This window comes from Cupressus sempervirens, chromosome 7 (assembly GCF_028749045.1).
Source record: "Cupressus sempervirens isolate cs-2001-9-10 chromosome 7, ASM2874904v1, whole genome shotgun sequence".
NCBI lineage: Eukaryota > Viridiplantae > Streptophyta > Pinopsida > Cupressales > Cupressaceae > Cupressus > Cupressus sempervirens.
Genome location: NC_143124.1, coordinates 630,747,867 through 630,770,275, shown reverse-complemented (window position 1 = coordinate 630,770,275; position 22,409 = coordinate 630,747,867). Strand labels below are relative to the sequence as shown.

At 34.5% G+C, this 22,409-nt stretch overlaps 1 protein-coding gene across 7 annotated transcripts; it reads left to right on the top strand.

Annotated features, from left to right (window-relative positions):
- The first annotated feature begins 1,429 nt into the window (after positions 1-1,429).
- LOC149548283 (uncharacterized) lies at positions 1,430-21,232 on the top strand. 7 transcript variants are annotated; one of them, XM_089792342.1, is made up of 15 exons: positions 1,430-1,587; positions 3,150-3,263; positions 5,027-5,081; positions 5,298-5,386; positions 6,219-6,243; positions 6,392-6,429; positions 16,087-16,125; positions 16,248-16,365; positions 16,743-16,906; positions 17,000-17,366; positions 17,784-17,926; positions 19,155-19,365; positions 19,585-20,109; positions 20,193-20,273; positions 20,511-21,232. In XM_089792342.1, exons 6-15 carry the CDS (start codon positions 6,420-6,422, stop codon positions 20,914-20,916), a joined length of 2,064 nt encoding a protein of 687 aa, XP_089648468.1. In that variant the 5' UTR covers positions 1,430-1,587; positions 3,150-3,263; positions 5,027-5,081; positions 5,298-5,386; positions 6,219-6,243; positions 6,392-6,419; the 3' UTR covers positions 20,917-21,232. The 7 variants fall into 7 exon arrangements, with proteins under 7 accessions (XP_089648468.1, XP_089648467.1, XP_089648466.1 ...); XM_089792341.1 differs by lacking the exon at positions 6,392-6,429 and adding an exon at positions 1,701-1,828 and having other exon boundaries at positions 20,517-21,232; XM_089792340.1 differs by lacking the exon at positions 6,392-6,429 and adding an exon at positions 1,701-1,828.
- Positions 21,233-22,409: the final 1,177 nt, after the last annotated feature.

The window sequence follows — 22,409 nt, the reverse complement described above, 5'->3', positions numbered from 1 at the left end:
CTATTCAAAAACTAGGTGTTTAATTACCCCAACTTGTTGGGGTCATAACTTTTGACCTAGAGCTCAGAATTCAGAATTGCTTACACCATTGGAAAGAAGAACTAAAAATCTAATTTTAGTTCCTAAAATAGTGAGCCTTCAGCTTCGGCTTCCTAGTTTTAGGTACTGATAAAAGTTTCGACTTGAAATTTTGAGCTAAAGACCTCTAAAAAAGCCAATTAAAAAGACCTAGAAAAACTTAAAAAAAATGAACAAAATAGTTTCAAACATACGATCTTCTATATAATTTGTATCACCTATTAATTTCTCACTATTTATTTTTTTAAATATAATTTTTTTAGAGATATATATATTTTTTTGATTGGTAAGAGGCCGAAGCCAAGGTTAATTTTATTTTTATTTTTGATTTGTAAACAACCGAAGCCTTGATTATATATATATATATATATATATATATATATATATATATATATATATATATATATAAGGTACAAAGTATCTTTGTTCAAACGGGCACTAGTAGGAAAGAACAGAGAAGAAAACTTCCATTCTAGTCTGGGACTGTAGTCCTATACAAAATACAATATAAAAGGGGCATACCCTAGTTTTTAATACATTTTTTGATATTTCTTTCCTTACTTTGTATTAATCTCTAAATCTTGTATAGTGCTAAATCAAAGGCATTATCGTTCTATATAATTGTTTATGTCACATAATCAATTTCAAAATCATCTATTCCTGTCTTCATTATGCATTATGCTTGATCTTATTGCTTTTACCCTCTCTCTGCAATCATAAACACTTCAAACTTATTTTGAAATTAGTTATGTTAACATGGAAAATGATACCAACCTAATAAGAGTTATATCTAAGCAATTCTAATGAAGGAAAAAACTTTAGTACAATTTTAGAATACTCGCTAAATCTAGAAAGTTACCCAGAGCCTAAAATGATTATTTATTGTACTTCTCCATATGAGAGTAACTACAACGATGTTTCCTAACAAAAGGAAATAAAATAACGGTTAACAATAAGACAAATAGGTTAAAAGACTAAGTTAACTCCTCACACTTATAATTCGTGTTACTAAATCTAACCCAAGACCTCCCAATTAAGAGGTTCACAATTTACCATTGTGTTGTAGGCTCTTGCCTATTTTTCTAGAGATACAATTTTATTCATATACCTACACAAAATATAAATAAATTATATTTTTGAATATATTTAAAATATGTTTTAAATTATATTTTATTTAAATTAAAAATTAATTATAGTTTAATGTGATTGTGCAACTAATAGTTATACACATTCCACAATTACCATAGATTAACCTCAAGAATAGTTTATTTGCCATATGGGAGGTAATAGTTTTAACTCTCCGAGCACATTGAGAGCAATTAAAGGCTATAATTAACATACGTCTTTCTTTACCCTTGAAAACACCTTACGGCTCTCGGATTATAATTAGGACTCCAGATTTTTCCAGTCGTATATTCAGCGGCGAGGGTACTCAAAACAGCAAGGAGCAGGTCAAACATCCCAACAACACTGCACAACCATATACATTTTTCACAGATTCCCATTCTGGTGAGCCTTCTCTACTTTCTAGTTTCTTAAATCTTCTCCGTTAACGCTGTCGATTTAAATTATTATTGTTTTTATTCGTTTTTATATTTTACCAAAACCCTGAACCCTTCCAGATTCGATGCTGGCACTACTGTTAATCGACGCTAGGAAAAGTTGCCATCTTGTAAAAATCCCATTTGTGCACTGTAATTGGAATGGTCGCAGAATAATGTAGGGTTTCGACATTGAACAATAAATTTAGGTTATTTTCTTACCCTTTCCGTGCACTAATAGACGAGGGCTTTATACTTTGTGTACTTGTGTGCAGCATATGGGCTTTGAAATCTTTTTCATTATTCAGGTTTGGCTAAATAAGGGTGCTTTGAGCAGAAATATGTTTTTTTTTTCTATTTCGATAAACAAACGGTGAATTTCATAGGTAGGAAAAGCGTAATCTATCTGTCTTATGAAAATGAAATGTTTTGGGTTTGCAACGGTTTTATTTACATTTTAACTCAGGGGAATTGTTCTACTGGGTTAATTTATCCAAGCATTCCCTTTGCTCATAACTCTATGTTCTGCAGTCCACTTTTTTTTTTTTATGAGAAACTTTATTTACATTTTTATTTGGTTTTGTTGAGCGTGGTAGTGGATTTGAAGTGGCAAGACCTGTAGGTATTCCCTCTGTTATTTGGGTGTTCGAGGGCTTCGTGGGCTTGGAGATCTCTTTTTATTTTATTTAAGTTTGGCTAAATAAGGGCGCTTCAAGCAGAAAAATGTTCTTTTTCAATTTCGATAAACAAACGCTGAATTTCATAGGTAAGAAAAGCGTATCTATCTGTCTTATGATAATGGAGTGTTTTGGATTTGCAACGGTTTTATTTACTCTTGAACTTAGGGGAATTGTTCTACTGGGGGAATTTATCCAAGCATTCCCTTTGTTCATAACTCTATGTTCTGCCATCTACTTTATTTTTCATGAGAAACTTTATTTCACATTTTTATTTGGTTTTGTTGAGCGTGGTAGTGGATTTGAAGTGGCAAGACCTGAAGGTATTCCCTCAGTTATTTGGGTGTTAGAGGGCTTCTGCTAATTTTTGTTTGATCAACCACCGAGCTTCCCAATTTTTTATACTATCATTTCTAGTGGCAACTTAGAAGTAGTGGGTGATTTATTAGATCCTGTTTCTAGTTTACACCAAAAGCGTAAATGTTATTTGTTTTGTTTTTGTTTTTGTGCTATTGTTCCTTTTTAGTTTATTCATTGTATTTGTTTATGTGTGCATAGTAATCTTTGATTATTTTAAATCTAAATTTTAGTTTCACATAGTTAGAGATATATTAAGCACCCCTTTGATTATACAGGTAGATAATATCTAGGGCCTAGGCTATTATATAAATCTCCAAGGTGACATAAGATTTGGATAATTAGTTTTGAATCATGATATTTTAATGCATGTTGTCTGTTTATAAAGCACCCCTTTGATTATACAGTTAAAAAATATCTAGGGCCTAGGCTATCATCTAAATCTCCAAGGTGACATAATATTTGGATTATTCTTGAATTATGAGATTTGGTGCAGGTTGTTTGTCGGTAGACTTTTGTGAAGTTGCAGAAAATGAAGACGAGGAAAAATCCAAGGGTCTTTATGGACATATCAGTTGATGGGGAGCGGGAAGGAACCATTACTTTTGAGGTAATTTTTTCATGTTCATTTGGAATGATAATGTTTTATTAAATGTCAAAGCAAATGGGGTTTTGTGAATGCAATGTCAACGCTGCATACCAATACTTTTGTAATGCCTATAGCTGAATTAGTCTTCCCTTGAGAGTAGCAAGATCTGTTGACGGAATGGATGAACCACATATATGCTCGAAATTCTTCTTACTCTGGTCATCAAGCCCAGGATTCTCTTTTCTGCTGGACACTTTGTTTTAGCCATAGGTGCATCTATAATGTGTTTCATCATACATATACTTTATGCATAGGCATCTGATTTATCAGTTTTTTATGCTGCATCTAGATGTTGCCTAAATACAACAGTGCAGTATCCAGGCAATATTAACTATAGGCACAACCATATCTGGTCCATGTTGAGGTTGTACCTAGTAAAAAACCTAACAGCTCAAGGGTAAAAACAAGCATTTGTTATCTTATATGTAATGGCTAATCTACAAAGTTTCTTTTAGCTGGAATACCAGCTAGTTTTGCCTTTGGCCAAACCCATTACTGCAGTAATGGGAATTTATCATTGCTAAAGTGGGCTCTGATACACAGTAAAGGATCAATGCGAGACAACAAAGGACTTTTTGTATTAGGTTTTCTTTGGGAGTGAGATGTATTAATGCTGGTACTGCAGTAATGGGAATTTGTCACTGCTAAAGTGGGCTCTGATACACAGTAAAGTATCAATGCGAGACAACAAAGGACTTTTTGTAGTAGGTTTTCTTTGGGAGTGAGATGTATTAATGCTGGGTCAATTTTTATAACTCAATAATCATTGCACCTACGTGTGTCTCATAGGGTGGAGTATGGGTATTCTCTGAACCCAGCACTATTAAATATTATAAAAAATTAATAGCATCGTGGCAAATTGAGGTAGAGAATTGTGGGAAGAAGGATATCAATGAGATAATAAAAGATGAATGTCTAGAAACTGGACAGGAACATAATATTATTGTTCAAAAATGAAAAATCCTATTTCTAAATTAAAAATTCTCCACAGATACAATTCAGCAACATAAGTAAGAAGATGTTAGAATAATACGTATGGCTTTGTAGATTGGAAATAAAATACTCCAACTTAAACATTATCTACACACACACATTGATGTATCCACACCATACCATATTGTGAGATTATGAAAACTTTATATTCTTCTTCAGGTTACTATGTCACAATATTATATTTACAATTGGGTTTTCTAATAATGGTTACAATTTACTAATTTAGTATTCTAGAAACCTGGTAAACTATAAAGGAACGAAAACATTTTCAATAAGCCCGAGTTTGTGAATGGGGTTGAAGATGCCTTTTGTTTTTCTTTGTGAGATCAATCTTGATTTGCTAGAATTCCACAGATTTTCTCTTTTTTGAGAGCAGTTCGGAGCTCTATATTTCAGCTTGCAGCTCAAAACATGGACATTCAAGCTGGCTTGGAGAGGTCATGCTACTGGCCTTGTGTTTACATAAATCATCAGACATCATATTATAGTAGTTTGATTGTCATTTAATGAATGAACTGAAAGCTTGCATTTTTATCCATGTTTCCGTATCAAATACCTGTTGGTTGGTTGGATTCTTTCTCTGTCAAGTCTGAGTTGTGCTCTTTTGTTTAAGAATAATTCTTGGAAACTTCAAATGATTTTTGATTGATGAAGATATTTAAGAATGATTCTTTGAATGATATATGCTTTACCTGTAGAAGAATTTTCTAATTATGTTGTTGGAGAAGCAGCTTTTTGCAGATATTGTTCCTAAGACGGCAGAAAATTTCAGAGCACTCTGCACAGGTAATTGACCCTTGCTAAATATTTACATTTTGTTTGTTGCATATTTTCATCTGACAGTTTGACTATATTGTGCAGGGTTGAATGACCCTTTGTGCTATTGTAGCCTTACCGATTTTGTTGCTTACTTAATGACAAATAGTTGAGCTATAATCTGATCTGTGATGCTGCAATTTCACACCTGATGACACTTTAATATTATTCTTTCTATCTATACAGGAGAAAAAGGTATTGGACGAACAACTAAAAAGCCTTTACATTACAAAGGATCAATTTTTCATCGGATAATTAAAGGCTTTATAGCTCAGGTATAATTCTGGTTATTTACTAGTTTGATCCTTCACATAGTGCACTAGCAATTTGTTTCCCTTCCTTACAGAAGTAGTTCTGTAATACAATTTTGTTTTAAATGTTGCATATTATCTTTCCTATAATTCCGTGCTCTTTGATTAATGCGACAATTTCTTTTTTTGATTTTTGTTGTTTGTCGTAATTTTTTCCTCTAATTTCTGCTCGTCAGAGTCTGAGTTGTTTCTTTTATTTTTGACATTTTTATCAGAACTCTGAGTAGTGTCGAGTCTGAATTTCTTAATCTATGTTTTAAATTTTTTGTGAGTTTATAATAGCTTTATCTAATTGTATTTCTAGTTCATACATGGTACTTTTATGTTTCTTTGATATTTGGTGTAGTATTATCTAAGTGCATTTATGTACCTAATCAATCTCTTTCTCTTTCAAATTTAAGTTGGAGAGGTTCTAGGTACTTGATAAGTATGTTATGTGTGGCAATTACAATTGATTATCAGTTTCCCCCTTCTGAACATTTGTGCAGTTCCTTTCTCAACAGTAAACATGCAATATTATTTTCTGTGTTACTCGTGTAGGTCTCTTGTAGGCATTTCTTGATATGCTTGACATGATTTTTCATTTTCAAATATAAATAGCTTCTCTGTTTTATTTGAATCCATGCTAAAATATTTTGCCAATTTCAATATATAAAATGTCAACAGCTTAAAATGTAAAATTGAGATGATAAGTTGTTTTCTTTGAGTATTTTGTTAATTGTGAAGTAATGTCATATAGCTTTTATAGATTTTTTTATAACTAACTAACCATCTTCCTTTTTCTATTCGATAACAGGGAGGCGACTTCTCAAAGAGAGATGGTAAACACTTGCACTTTACCCTTATTTGATTACTTAATAGCTGGTGTATCTCTTAAGTCTCATGTTAAAACATACTCCCTGTAAAGTACAATATGATCTAAATCCAAAAACCTTCCCCTTTCCTTATTCTAGATTGGGATGCTTGCAGGGATGTTGAATGCAAAGATAATACTCCTATGACTTCAGGTTTGAGTGCCCTATTCTACAAAGTGCATGTACATGCGATAACTGTAGACACTTTACCTAGAGTTCTGTTAAACTTTTCTAATATCTCTGTTGGGAATATGAAGATCCCCATGGAGCCCTATGCTTGTAAGAAGACCTTTTTATTAATGATTCTTGATGCAGTACAAATATACTTGAACTCTTGAGATAACTACCTAATATAAACTGTAGCTATCTTATTCTTCTCAAGAATACTGCAGGCATTCAGTCTATTGGGAATTTAGTGTCTATTTAAAAGTTAAAACTATATGCATGGCTCTCTGTAGGTGCATTGTATCCCTTGTTACTATATTATTAATATAAATTATAAATGTGGATCTATACTGGGACATTCTTTTTTTTTCTTTAGTTTCCCGCAACAGTATGAAATTAATTCCTTTTAGATCAACAACTTTGTATAAAAGCTAGACAAGTCAATGTATACACCATTCATGTTATTTAGGAGTCATGTCTGAAAATGATAGCTATAGAAAAACTACTGACAGCAACAATTGAAGAGGCATCATAGAGTATTAGGCTTTAGTCCGCATCATAGTGAAGAGCACATTGTTGAATAACCTGGGTATGGCAGGTTACTTGTTGTAGTTTTGTTCCTACGATTTAAGTCTGATCATCCTCACATGCAGAAAGAAATTGGTAACATGCATCTGCTGTAATGTTCCCTGTAGAATAACTTAAATTCTGCCCTCAAGCGAAAAGATCTAAAAGGATCCAAGTTTGCGAGCAACCAATAAATTCTAAAGGTTATATAAAATTATATAACTGGTTATAGAAATTTGCTAGTTCACCCTTGGTTTTATTCGAATTTGAACTCCATTACACTAGAATTTATTAATGAACACCTTATGTGTTGATTGAGGAAGGTAATAGATAATATTATCCACACCCAAGTCTGATTTGATTTAAGGTAATCTGTTTTGAGCACCAGTTTGATATTGAGAGTTGACAAGAGTATGAAGTTGCTGTTCTGGATATATTTTGATGTGTATAAGATATCCAATTGCTGTGTTCTAGTTAAATCTCTATATTCTGCGGTGGCCTACTGATGATTTGTCTGATATAGTATCACAGTACTAGTGAATGCTTGTTCTGGTCATAGATGGGTCATCTACAGTCTTCACTGAATGTGTGCTAGGTTATGAAGCCTTTCCTATTTGAATTCTAAAAATATGTAATTGATAATTCTCCTCCAATCTGCCCGCATATGTATATATATGTGTGTGTGTGTGTGTATATGATTTCTCTGTTTTTCCTCCTCAATATGTTTCAGTGGACTCTTGCTTGATAACATTTCCTTCTACCGCTTGGAATGATTGATGGGATGGAAGTGTTGACTAGGTGCTCAGAGCCAGTATTATTCAATGGTATAAAGTGTGGAAGAAAACTTAGATTGCAGGTGTGCATCTTATTTCTTTCTTCTTATGTGATGGTTTTGTTTTAATCCTGCTAAAAGCTGACTTGATATAATTACTATTGCTGACAGGGCTATGTAGTTGTTCCTAATGCTGATTCCACAATTTCTTTTTCATTTATATGTTCGGCTGTATATATTTTTATCGCTGAAGTCTACTTCCGTTGATTCTGTCCCCTTTTCCGATTGTGGGCTGATTCCACAATTTCTTCTTCATTTATATGTTCGGCTGCATATATTTTTATTGCTGAAGTCTACTTCCGTTGATTCTGTCCCCTTTTCCTAGTGTTGGCATTTAACTCCATATATATAATATATCCTTTCTAGCATTTAACTCCATATATATGATATATCCTTTCTATTGAAGTATTGGAACTCCTATATATCCAGCAGACGTTTCTCTTTATTCTTAAGAGATTGTACCCCTACTTATTATCGTTTACAAAACTAATTCTAATTTTTGTTTGATTGTTTCCTATGATCAACATAATGCAATAATGTAATTGCGATCTCTGCACTTCACTGATTTTCCAATGATTAGTCAATATTTGTTTAGCCACCATAATATTGATCAAAGATGTTTGAGTAAATAATTGTACTGTCAAGATCAAAATTGATTTTCTAAAGTGTCTTTAATTGCTGTCAGTATGATTAAAGTGGCTCCTATTAAATTTTTCATCTCAGAAGTTTGTCTTTGATAAAAAATATATCCCTTGTATCTCCTTCCAATATATGCTTGTTAGCAAGTATGAGGTACGACATTGTACATGTGGGTGTATGCTTTCTTCTATCAAATCGTTCTTCCCGATGGTAGTATGATGTTCGCAAATTAAAATAAGTATAGGCGGATTTCTTTGGCGATGGTATATGTTGCCATCAACTAGTCTGAGCAAAGACCATGCCCTCGAAGTATTGCCGGTGCTAGCTTTCCTCTTGTTCATCTAATTTGATTTTATTGTTATCAACTCTTATTCCATACTAATATCTATTATATTATATTATTTAAATAGTATTGTTATATTATGTTATTAATCTATATGTTTTCTTACAATACATAAATTTATGATATGAAAATTTTAATTATAATTTATCTTTATTGTGTGTGTTTATAGATATGTGTATATTTTCTGCTCGGTAAAAAACCTTAGCCATATATTTTGTTTTAATAATTATAAAATGATTTTTACAATCTCCATTTTGTGCAGGCAGTAGTAGGAAAGAATAAAGTGAAGAAAACCTTTGGCCTGCCGGGGACTTATTCAGTGCTGATGCAATAAAATATAAATGGAACACTTTTGAGTAGAGGGACAAGGAGTCCATAGACCTTAATACATAGCTTTATAACCCGCTTTGGACCCATAGGTGCATTAGGAAACATCAAAAGGCTCCTTTACATGTCTAGGATTAAAGAATAATCTACATCTAAAGGGTCTAACTAACATGAATCTATAAAGAAAATAACTCTACGAAACCAAAGAGCTAACCTTCATATTGTGGCTGCTATAATGACACAAAGTTAAACATGAAAACATCAAATCTATCACTTCTTCCATGCCACAGGTTAGTTGATACATAATAAACAAATTTGATCATTGTTTTAATCAGTTATCAAAGCAATAATTGCATTAGACCTAAAACATATTAAGATTGTGATAAACATAACCTGTCACATGAATGCAACACACTCACAACATAGACTAATGTCTCTAATCTATCTTAGACATTATCTAGTCATAAAATTACACCTAATCATTAAGTCAACTTGTAATACCCCAAAAAATCAAGTAAGCGCAATAAGGGTAAATCCATTGGCTGGTGAGTAAGAAAAGATAGTACATTAATCATTGCCGGATTGAAATCATTCTTGCCCGCGATGGATATTTCTCTTTCTGCATGTCTCATGCGTATTGGGATATCCCTCACAGCTAGATGCTGTGGAAGTTGTCAAGGATAATGAAGGACAAGCCAACAAGTTTCTATTTATAAGTGCTCTAATCCGCATATCCTATCTAGTAATTACGCAAACATCGTGCTATGATGTAAAATCCCACCAAGGTTCACTATAATCTCTACCATCCATCCTAATTATTGCTCTGTAAATTCCTATAATCTATGCTAAATTATTATCTCGCCTGAGATGGGCATTTCTCTTTCTGCATGTTTCATGTGTATTGGGGTATCCCTCACAGCTAGATGCTGTGGAAGTTGTCAAGGATAATGAAGGACAAGCCAACAAGTTTCTATTTTTTAATAAGTGCTCTAATCCGCATATCCTATCTAATAATTACTCAAACATCGTGCTATGATGAAAAATCACACCAAGGCTCACTATAATCTCTACCATCCATCCTAATTATTTCTCTGTAAGTTCCTATAATCTATGCTGGGTGATAATGAGATGGTACAATAACCATGGATCCCCAAGATGGGGAAAATTAAAATCATGCCTAACTCATTCTTTACTTTGCCTGAAACCTTTGTGTTCATTATGATGCCTTAAATAATATTATGACAGGTTATTTTTGGATCGCATGATGTCAAGAGGCTTAAACATCCTCATGACCCTAAACCGTTTATAATAACATGGAAAAACTGAACATAGACTATCCTGTACAATACCCCTAATTTATGCATTATCTTGTGACATTTTAGGAACTTTGAATTCTTTTGCTTCCCCATCAGCTCCTAGGTTAGCTAAATTGCCAGCTAGAGAATTCCCCCCTCGATAAATATGATTGATAGTGACATTTTAAAATAAATAAATAATTTCTAAACTTAGCTTTAATAAGACCGTTGAGTTTCCAGTTGGAGGTTTCACCTTTTCTTACAACATTAATTACTATAGCTGAATCCCCTTCAATTTCCAACCTCGAAATGTTCAATTTCTTGCAAACATTCAAACCCTACAATAGGATCGTAAATTCTGCTACATTGTTGGACGTTACACCAAAGGTTTAGCTAGTTCTATTAATTTCCTTTTATAATTATGTAAACAAAACCCAATACTTGAGGCTATCCCAAGGTTGCCTCTGGAAGCCCAATCAAAGTTTTAGCATAAACCATCCTTCCTCTGGTGGCTTTGACCTACACTCTTGTCTAAATTTGATTGAAAAGTTAGGACTGTTATCCAGATAGGTGGGGAATTGTCAAGCCTTGCCATTTAAGCCTCTTCTTGTCATCCCGAGAGGAGAAAGTTTTGTCCTTCACAACCATGTTCCTACTATTCACAACTTCTACTATGGCTGCTTTGATTTTGGTGATGATTTGAGTACAACTCATTTCTTTATCCTTTAAATCCTTCTGATCCTTACTTTCCAAAACTCCCAAGATTGAGGGCTGTTACATCTCCATAAGAGTTCTGTTACGTCTCCTGTCCAATATATAAGAGGTCTGTTACATCTCCTGTCCACCATATATCCTTTGTTATTGATGTCTTGTAGAAGACAGACAGGAGATTCCAACCACTCAATTGGAACTTAATATCACGAATAATAACAAATATAATGTAGATGACAATTTCTTTCTTTTTGGCTGTTTATGTTTCATTTAAAATATGTAGTAAATAATGGCTGTTAAAACTTCTCCCGTAACATGATTAAAATCTCTTCTTAGCAAGATAACAGAGCCTTGCACAATTATTTTCATTTGCAAAACTAGTTTGTGTCGTTACCTTATCGTATTTTATTTCATGATATTCAATATGTAGACATTCTTCCATTCATCATTTAGTGCAAATAACATTTGATAAGGGATTTGATTCCAACTCCTCATTTGTGCAGCTTCAACTATTCTGTTCATATCAATCCTCTTATACATAATATAATATTGACTCTTATACATGTTAGAATATTGATCCTCTTATACATAATATAATTATTTTCAACACAAAAAGAGTAATATTTCTCAGAATTTTTAGTTCTCTACGTGCTTGTTAGATTACCAGCCAGAGTTGTGTGCTAGGCAGTTAAGATGTGGTGGTTTTGGTAATATGATATTATTATTCCGGTGTACGGACTCAAATTGAGAACATGACATAAAAATAAAAAATGTGCCAACTCTCCAAGTAAAATTTTATTGAATTTAATTTTCCATTGCATGTGACCAAAACTGGAAGGTGGTTTGTTATTTATGGCTTCTCTTCCTCTAAAGTATGATAATTAGTAAGGTATCACTCTGCATTATTATTTGTTTGTAGTTATCACTTATCAGTGACTGCATGACCGAATGTCAAAATATGCTTGAAGTCTGTCATCAATGGATTTAATCCATAACTACCATGGACTTACAGTAAGTTATTGTTGTACTTTTTTTCTCTCTGTTCAAGAATGTTGAAAGCTCTTGCAAGCTGCTTGTTTGGCAACCAGTTTAATTTAAGATTGCTAACTCAAAGCATTCTGTTCACTTGCCATTTTCTACGCTACTTAAATGTTCAAGTAGGTTCTCATATCACCTAGATTGTTGTTTTCATACTGATTCTTTTTTTGTAATTGTAAACATAACAGTATTCTAGTAAAATTGGATCTAAATATCTTTAAGGTTCAGCCAAAATTGTGCCGGGACTTTTTGTCATCTTGTGGGTAACATTCTATGTTATATGATGGTGGGGACGTGTCCCTGTTTTGTCTAGCTGTTCTCATGTCAATATCCTATTCAATTAGCATTTGATGATTTGGAAACAAGTTCTAGGCTACTTCTTTCTATATCCTGTTCTTTCCCACAGTGCACAAAATGGTGCTTAGTGGATTGTAGCAAAAACCTCTCTTAGTTATGATACATGCTAATATTCTAGAAGCATAATTACGACAATAATTAAATTTTTATAATGGCTCTGGAAGTGGACTGGGGTATCTTATCTGTTATTTTTTCCTTTAAAAATGTGATTTGCAGATGCATTTTGTGGGTGTTGTCAATATAGACAGTTGACCATGGAGTTCACTTAGTATCTATGTTCTCCTTTCTTTGCATGCTATTGTTTATGCCACTGCCAGCCTATGTAGTAAGGTGATATTGTGATTTGTAGAGGGTTGTTCTTGTTATTGTTATTGTTTGCCTCGCTGGTGAGCTATTATGCGATGAATATTCCCATCACTTTTTTGGTTTGAAGCTTAGGTTGGAATGATGTCAGACTCAAATATGAAGAGGATTTCACTTTATAACCATGCCCTAATTTAATTATGCAGTCTCGATATTAATTAAATTAAATTAAAATTAATGTTGTCAGTCTGGAATGTGTTTTACAAGAGTTTGTTATGCCCAAAGATGACATTTATAACTCTATTGTTTTTGTTGCCAAAGATGTTTAATGCTACAATTGATTTGAGTTGCTTATGTTGGAATTTGGGGATAAACTAACCACTACTCTGTTTATACTGCTTTCATGTTTGGAAACTGGAATTTGAAATTCAACTGATGTTATCAGAGCTTCATGTCTGGTCCAGCAGTATTGCTGGCCTTGTGGCTTATTCCACTATATTGTGTTAGTTTTTATGCACAAGAATGTTTATTATTCTTGTAATTGGTTGTTGAGCAATCATAAACACAATATCCAAGTACAAGATGAAGCAGGTCTCTATATCACCTGGTGACTAGTGGTCTGTAAGCATTGTGGTGATGCACAGTAATCTCTATTAGTTACTTTAGGCTCATCTTTTTTTTCCAACTGTATTGCTTTTTGTCATCTCATAGTTTCCAAAGAAACTATGTTTCATGTTGTTGAGTTCTCACCTCCTGTTCCCCTCTACCCACTTTTTTTCTCATGCCACTAGCCTATTCAATTAGTATTATATAAAATTTTAGGTACACCTCAGGCATCTCCTATGTGTGTTATCCTATTTCACCATCCTCCACAAGATGAGACTCTGTGGAGCACATAATTATTCTGCCATTTGGTATTTTAGATGACACATGAAAATGCCATAGCCTGACAGAATAAACTATGGAATCTGCTGCTTATAGTTACTACTGGATTGGGGTATGTTTCCAACTTCGAACATTTTAGCATACAGATGTTGGACTCTTTGTGCAAAGCTTAATACTTTAAACACTTTATTAGTATGACTTGTAGCTTAGATGATGATGTGATTCATATAGATGAATCTTATGTATATATATTATATAGAGCACAGTCAACTTATACATGTGACTACATATTATATCAATTATTTTGATTCTTCTGCTTTTGCTTATAATTATTTACCCTAGTTTCTGAAATTCCCCTTTATTGAAAGGTGGTCAGTGTATGGGTTCCCATTCCTACAATTTTTGGTGACCACATTTATATATAGTATAGCTTTCTTCTCATTTGTTTGCTTGCGCACCTTAATTTGATTGGTGCTCCCATCCCTGAACCTGTACCTGTACTAGTAGCCCTGTGCCTTGTGGCAACTTGGTTATTTAGTGTATGGGCAAACTGGTATTCTAGCAGCATTGTTGTCCACCTCTTTCTTGTTCTCTTTTTCAGTACAAAGTTCGCATGGCAATGACATGTGGACTAAAGTGAACATGTGGAGTATTAAGATGATGGGTGGTGGGCTGGCAAATGGGCTTGAAGAATATGCTCTTAAAATTGATTCCTACCTACGATTCTAAAATGTCTTACTTGATGCAGTTCAGCAGTACAGCCCATCATGACCTGTGTTAAAGAAGTGCTTTCGTGTACACAATTTATAACTCAAAGTTTGTTTGGTGATGATAGAGCTATTGCATCCAGAGCACTCGTGTTGCTAGTCTTGTGATTTTTATTGTCTTTAATGTTAATACAATATTTTATTTTTCAGAGTATAATGTGCTAAAAGTAATGTTTAAGTCCATTATGATTACATGCTTGATCGATATGTATTTCTAATGTCATTATGTTTCTTTTTTGGTGCATATAATATTTTTGTCACATTTGTTCAAGTCAATATAAAATATGTTTGAAGTACTTCAAATGTCATGTGAATTAAATTTCTTTTGCAACCATCCTTACTCTTCTCGTTTTGGATAGGAGTTAGTATCAACATTTGACTATTGTACTGGTTAAGCCACACATTGTTTGGTTCTATGTGTGCATCAACTGAATTTAATTGACCTTTTTTGTATCTGTATGAACTTGGCTTGCGGTTTCTTGTGAAGGTTAAGGTCTTCTGGATCTTTTGAGTGTATTCAATGCCAATAGATTGTCATTCTGAATGATTTCATTGGGTGTCTGTTTCCAGAATTCAGAACAGTTGACATGACTGCAAATATTGTCCTTCCTTTGCAAGGACACTGGTAAGTGATCTGTGTAACTCTCGAGCTTCTTAATTCTGAGTTGGAACAAAGGTTCCACTTCAAATTTGTTATCTTGTGGAAAGATTTTACAAACAACTAATCTTTTCTCTTATTAGAGATAGTTTGGAAACCATTACAATTAATACAAATTCCTTATTAAGGGGGATCACACTTATGTTGCAGACACTTGAGTAGAACCCAGGGCCATCAATTTTAGTTTTTGGGCTGACTGTTTTTCCTCCAGATTTGGAGTGCCGTGAATAGATGTTATTTCTGGTTTTCTTCAGGTTGTAGATATGGTATTTAATATGAATATAATATGTTTTCAAGATGTATATATTAATACTAAATAATCTATTATGAAATTATCTTGTTTCCCCTTCTTTTCTAAGGCAATTTGTTTGACAGGGCTGGTTGCTTTTTTGTTGAATGCATATTTTTGAGAACAGTATGTGAAAAGATTATGAAATGTTAAATATAATCTTTATGCTTGTTTGCTAGACACGTATGTTTAGTTCTCTTCCTTTTTGTGTAAATGATGAAATTTTTTACTGAACATCTACGAGAAATATTTTGTTTGTGCTAATTGTGCATGAAATTAAAGCTATTTCTATACTGCTCTGCTTAGCAGGCAATATAAATTTCAATATTATAGATGTTACTAGGAATTTGGAGCATTTTGTTAAAGAAATTAACCGAGCCTCATTTTTAACATAATTAACATAATTGTAGTTGAACAATTGATTGTTTAGTTTGTACAACTTTATTCGACCAGCTTTTCAATTTTTCTCTTTGTAAAAGTGTCTGGAAAGTGCCTAATTTCAGGCCACTCTTATAGTGATGATGATGACGAGTAGAAATATATTCTGTATGTTTTTGTTTGAAATACATACAAAAGGTGCTTGGATATCTGGATTCTATGATTTTTAGTTGACTGGGTCGTGCCTTTTATACAGGTACTGGTGGAGAAAGTATTTATGGGGGAAGGTTCGCAGGTTTGTCATTGTCCACTCTATTATAATTTATTTTGTCATTGTCCACTATTATAATTTATTACTTCACTTTGAATGTGAAATCATATTGTTAGCATTTTAATTGATTTTTTTAATCTTTGCAGATGAGAATTTTCGGTTAAAACACGAAGGACCTGGAATTCTGTCGATGGCAAATGCTGGTGCAGATACCAATGGATCTCAGTTTTTCATTACTTTTGCTGCAGCACCTCATCTTGATGGGTATTTACTTGATGCTAAGCTTGTAGTCAGTCGGGATATGTTTTGTTTTTGAAAAGGCATGCTTTGCCTATTTTTATAAATTCTAGTTTTATAGCACCCTGGGTTTGTGTGTAAAGTGTAAACTGATAAAATTTTGTTATCCTCTAAAAGAACAGGTAGTTGCCTGTAAACATCAGACACTTTTTTGATTTTTAACAATTGACCTTCAAATCTTTATAATCTTTTGTAGGCTATTCTCTACAGTGCAGTTCAATTGGTATATATGCTACTGATGGGGTGAGGCTAATATTTGGTTGACAAATGTGGTTCTCTTGCCTCTCCCCATCTTTATCATCTCCTTACTGTCTACTAAGTAACCATTTTCTGATTGTCTGCAGCAAGCATGTTGTTTTTGGAAAAGTCATAGAGGGAATGGACGTCTTGAAAAAAATTGAGCAGTTGCGTACTGCAGATCGAGGAAGGCCTACAGTTCCAGTGAAAATTATTAATTGTGGTGAAGTGTCAGTGGGCAAGGAGAATGGGGATGTTGCGAATGATGAAGGTATACATTTTGGTTGGTTGCAATAATAAGGTTCTTGTTGCCTTTATCCCACAAGATTTGGTGATGAAATTTATGTTTAAATTAAATCTCCAGATAAAAAGAAAGCAAAGAAGCTAAAGGGAAAAGAAACTGTCTTAAGTGATGATGATACCCGGAAAACACGTAAACGAAGAAAGCATAGGAAAGTACGCAAAGACAGAAGAAAGAAGAGGCGGCGTCATTATTCTTCCGATTCAGATACATCATCTGAAAGTGATTCAGAATCAGATTCCTCCGACAGTGAGACTGATTCATATACCTCATCATCAGACATTAGCTCATCAAGTGAAGATGAGAAAGCCAGGAGGAGGAGGAAATCATCAAAAAGAAATAGGCGTAAACATGCTAAGAAGAAAAAAGACAAGAAGAGAGGGAAACGATACAGTCGCAAAACGAAGAGATCTAGACGGAAGTCGAAATGGTGTGTTGTGAAGTCTCATTCTAGCATGCATATTAGATGTATTCTTATATTTAGATTTTGTTTATGTGGGTGTGGGTGTGAGAAAAGAATAGAAAAAGGAAAAAAACAGCTGCTTATATGCATTTGAAATAAAAATATATGCATTTGAAATAAAAATTACTTTTATATATATATATATATATGGGCCTTTGTGTGGGTATGAAACAAGTAAGATTTAGAGAAGCTGCCTAGCTACATTTGAAATAAAAGAATGTAGCAAAGTACATTTATTCCTGTATGAAAAAGAGTAGGAAAGAAAACAAGTAAAATCTAGAGAAGCTGCCTAGCTACATAGCTACATTTGACATTTGAAATAAAAGAATTTAGCAAAGTATATTTATTCCCTAGGTACTGATTATATGATAATTTGAGTTGCAGGAGTTCAGACAGTGACTATAGCAGTGATAGTGAAAGTGACAGTGACAGTGACAGTGAGAGTCTTACTTGCAGTGAGACTGACAGTGAGAGAACAAAAAAATCCAAGACACTTCTGCGTGCAGGAGATAGGCCACATTCCTCTGGTAAGTGTGTATCTGCAGTGTTGTAGTTCTACTTGAATGTTAACTTGTTGCATAAGTATGTACAGGCAAGATTTTTTGAAGTTCTAGGGCATCTATGTTGCATTTGTACATGTACCCACACCCCTAGGATGCTGGGTACATGTACCCAAGTACCGAGCACTCAGTGGAGAGCATCATAGTTAAGGACCTTCATTAAGATATCTGATTTACATTTTTGTCTTTTTGTTTTGTGTATCATCTTGTTTACCAAACTTAATTTAATGCATAATCAGTTTGAAACTTTGATACAATACTGATTTAACAGTAAACTTTATCACTATTCAAGTCAAGTTAGTCATTTGCAATGTCATTTTTATATGATATATGATCTTCTTGATCATGTTTGAAGTCTGCCTTCTCTTTTATGCATCTAAATATTTAGCATATATTATAATTACAAATTTAGCATAAATTATTATTACAAACATTTTGCAAATTTGAAACTGAAAACCATACATTACATATTTAAGCTTTATCACTGTTCTTGTTTTGTAAAACCATTGTCATGACTCATATTTTCAGATTTCTATAAATATTAATTTATAGTAAAGAAAAAAATTGATGTACCCAAGTACCGGCCCCTTTTTCAAAAAAAGCTGCACCCTAAGTAGCCCTATCTCTGTGCAAATTTGTAGGGCATATATGTTCAAAATCTACAATTGAGATCTTGCTTTGCCATGCAGAAACGATGATATTGGTTCATGTAGCTTGATATTACATTTGGTAGTTGAGTTCAATTGCTAGAAGAGAAAAATTGTGTTCTTCTGCTCAAGATTGTTGTATTCTTTTTAGCTTTCTATATTGTAGCTTCAGCTGCTGGCAGTACAGTGTGTAGTGTGTCAATGTTTTTGTGTCGCTGTCTTGCTTTTTGTTAATGTAGAATACTAAAATTGCTTACATTTCAAGATTCCAATATTCCTCTCTCTATATTTAGAATTCGTCTATGTTTTTGTGTCTTCTTGCTTTTTGGTAATGCATAATACCAAAACTGCTCACTGCTCACATTGAATGTTCTTGGTAAATTTTGAGATTCCAAAGTTCCTCTTTCTCCATATGTAGTACATAGGTTGGCATTTGCAAGGGGTTCATTTACCAAATGCATTATGAAGTTAATTTACAGGTGCTTTGAAGGGTTCAGTTATCATTGTCTGGCATATCATATGACCTTTTTTTTATGCCTATTTGTCAGGAAAGTTTCTCCCATCTCTGCCAGCTGATGAAACTCTCGACAAACAGGTTGTTGAGGAAAAGGCAGTTGTGGTCAAAGATGTTTTAGAAGAAGAGGGCGAGTTGTTTAAAGAGAACCAGGAAAAAATCAAGGGGATGGATGCTGTTGAAGTTAAAGCAAACAGTAGTCCAGGCTCAAGATCTCCTCAGAGTGATGCTCCAAGCAGATCTAGGTTAGTGTCTTCATTATTTCCTGTCTAAAGATGCATAAGGCAATTCTGACTTGAGCTGTATTCCTTGATTATGACATTATCTAAAGCAGAATTTTTCAATATTTAAGTGCTTATTTTTTCTGGTTTGTGAATACTTTCCAAAAATCCAGATGCTTTTTTATAAATATAATATTCCTATGTATTTTCATGTATTATTGCTGGATATTTTGATTTTACCAGGAGCCCCAACATTGTACCACCAAAAAGGTTAAGTAGGAGCTTAAGTCCTCGGAGTCTGAGTGGGAGCCCAAGTGTAAGCCCTCATAGGAGCTTGAGCAGGAGTCCAAGTATCAGACATCATCGGAGCTCAAGTAGGAGCCCTAGTAGAAGTCCTCCAAGGAGTATGAGCAGAAGCCCTAGTGCGAGCCCTCGGAGGAGCCAGAGCAAGAGCCCACCCAGAAGTTTGAGCAGACATTCGAGGCAAAACCCACCTCTGAGTCCTCCGGGAAGTCAAAGCAGGACCCCTAGTAGAAGACTGTCAAAAGGCCTAAGCCACAGCCCTTTGGGAGAAAAGAGTACAGCACCTCCTCCCAATCAAAGTCAGAGTACAGCAAGGAGTCCTAGTGCAGAGGAAACACCTAAACGTGTGAGGAGGGGTCGTGGTTTTAGCCAGCGCTATTCTTATGCTCGACGGTATCGCACTCCATCTCCAGAGCGTTCTCCTCCAAGGTCCCGATTTACCGCCAGAATTCCAGATAGGGACAGGTTTGTAATGATTTGCATTTGCCTAATTGAGTGTGCATTCTTGTAAGCAATCTCTGACAATTGTTTATCAATTTGTATGATAGATATGCAAGTTACCGAAGTTACCCTGAACGCTCTCCTCCAAGGCACTACAGACATCTGCCTCGAGGCAGAACTCCTCCAAGGTTTGGCAACATATTTGTTTGTTAGTATGCTCTGGTTTAGGATTCAAAAGTCAGTGAACAGTACCCACCGATAAAGTATAAATAATAAATTTTCAGCATCCTTCTGACATAAGTTTGGTGAAAATAATTTGTCAGGGTAGTTTTTATGGTGTTAGGTGCAGTGGATAGCAAAACGGAAAACTGTTTTTTAAATTTTTTATTAGAAAAACTGGACATTATTTCATGATTAATATGTAGGTACAGGAGGAGCCGAAGTCGAAGTACAAGTTACAGCCCAGTTAATTATCGTAATCGGAGAAGGAACAGAAGTCCAAGCCGCAGTCATAGTCCTGCAGATGAACGTCCTCGTGTGAGTGATCATCTACGTTCGCGGCTTGGCCCACGGGATTCGTATGAAAGCAGAGGGAGAAGGGGTCGATCTCCTTCAAGGAGCAGAAGCTCATCTGTCTCAAAATCATCGGAGAGCTTGGCTACAAACAATCGAGGAACAGCTTTGAGTGACAAAAACAAGTCAGGACGGTCCCCCAGGCGGCAACAATCTCCAGCATCTGTTAGCAAGTCAAGGTCAAGAAGCCGAACACCACCAGGGAATGGAAGTCTTGTCTCTTATGGAGATGGAAGTCCTGATTCACACTCAAAATAATTAGCTTTACTTTAGAAACACATGGCCTACTTTAGGCATCAGAAACTGTTGATGCTTTGGGACATTTTGCCACTTGAAACTTTTCATGTGAGCATGTGACTGCGTTCCAAAAATTCTAGAGTGTAGGAAACTTTCATTTGACTCTTTTGAGTGATTTGGGTTCATAGGATATTTTTGCATTGTAGTTTCTTTACCCTTTGGTACTCTGAAATGTGATAGGCTTCTTCTTCTATTCAATATGGTTATCACAATCAGTACTCATCTTTGTATGTTTATTAGGAGATGCTAAATCATTATAAGAAGTACTCTTTTCAAACATGCTGTTACTTTTGCTTGCTGTGAACCACTGTTAAAACTTTTCATGATTAGCACCCACCTTTGTATGATTGTTAGGAGATGCTAAATCATTATATGCAGTACTCTCTTTGAACTTGCTTTTACTTTTTTTTTTGCTTTTTGAAAAACTCTGCTAGATATTTATGGCGTTGAATTTTTTGAGTGCTATTATGTTCTTGGCTCCATTCTAGGCACAGCCAAGCTTATGGAGTAGTTTAGCTTATATTTTATATTTATGGTGTTGAATGTTTTTAGTGCTATTATGTTCTTGGCTGAATTCTAGGCCTAGCCAAGCTTGTGGATTAGTTTGGCTTCTATTTTATATTTATGGTGTTGAATGTTTTGATGGCATTATGTTCTTTTGTGCATCTTAGGCATAGCCAAGCTTATGTAAGTAGTTTAGTGGGCGGCATGATATTTTTTGTTAGTATCAATCATCTATTTTGATCCTACATCTTATGAAATCTGAAGGGGATAAATGCCACTTTCTATTTGGCGTTCAAGTTGCCAACTTACGAACAAGTTGTTGCAGCTCATCACACATAACAGGGCCTTCATTCATTGGGTCTATTACTACACCATGTGAGGGGACCAATGTTTGATGTGTTCCTGAAATTTTGGCCATTGACATACGGAGTTTTCACCTGTTTAGACTCTTGTTCTCCATTGCTTTGATGGCTAATGGTACACACTCTTTGAAGCAAAGCCTTATGCTGTAAACATCTATTTCATGGGTTACTATTACGCCAGTGCCAGGTCTTTCCAGAACTCCCTCCCCAACGTGAGCTCTCTATCCATCCATCCATCCGCCTATACAATGGTAGGGAGCATGCTGGCCAAAACTGAAGAACATGAACCACATTGGAATCTTCTCAAGGCTAAGTCATCAAAATTTGAACTCAAAACGTTGAGTTCAAATTTGTTATCAAGGGGAGGTAAACATGAGCCACATGGGAATGTTCTGTAGGCCGAGTCATCAAAATTTGTGAACTCAAAGGCCGTGTTCAAATTAGTTATCAAGGGGATGCACAATAAATTATTCATTGACATCTTCCAAACTATACTCAATTGGATTGACTTCATCCTGTCAATTGAAAATTTGAGTTGATGGTTGGAACAGTGCTTATTGCTATTATCCTGTATCATTTGCCATAACA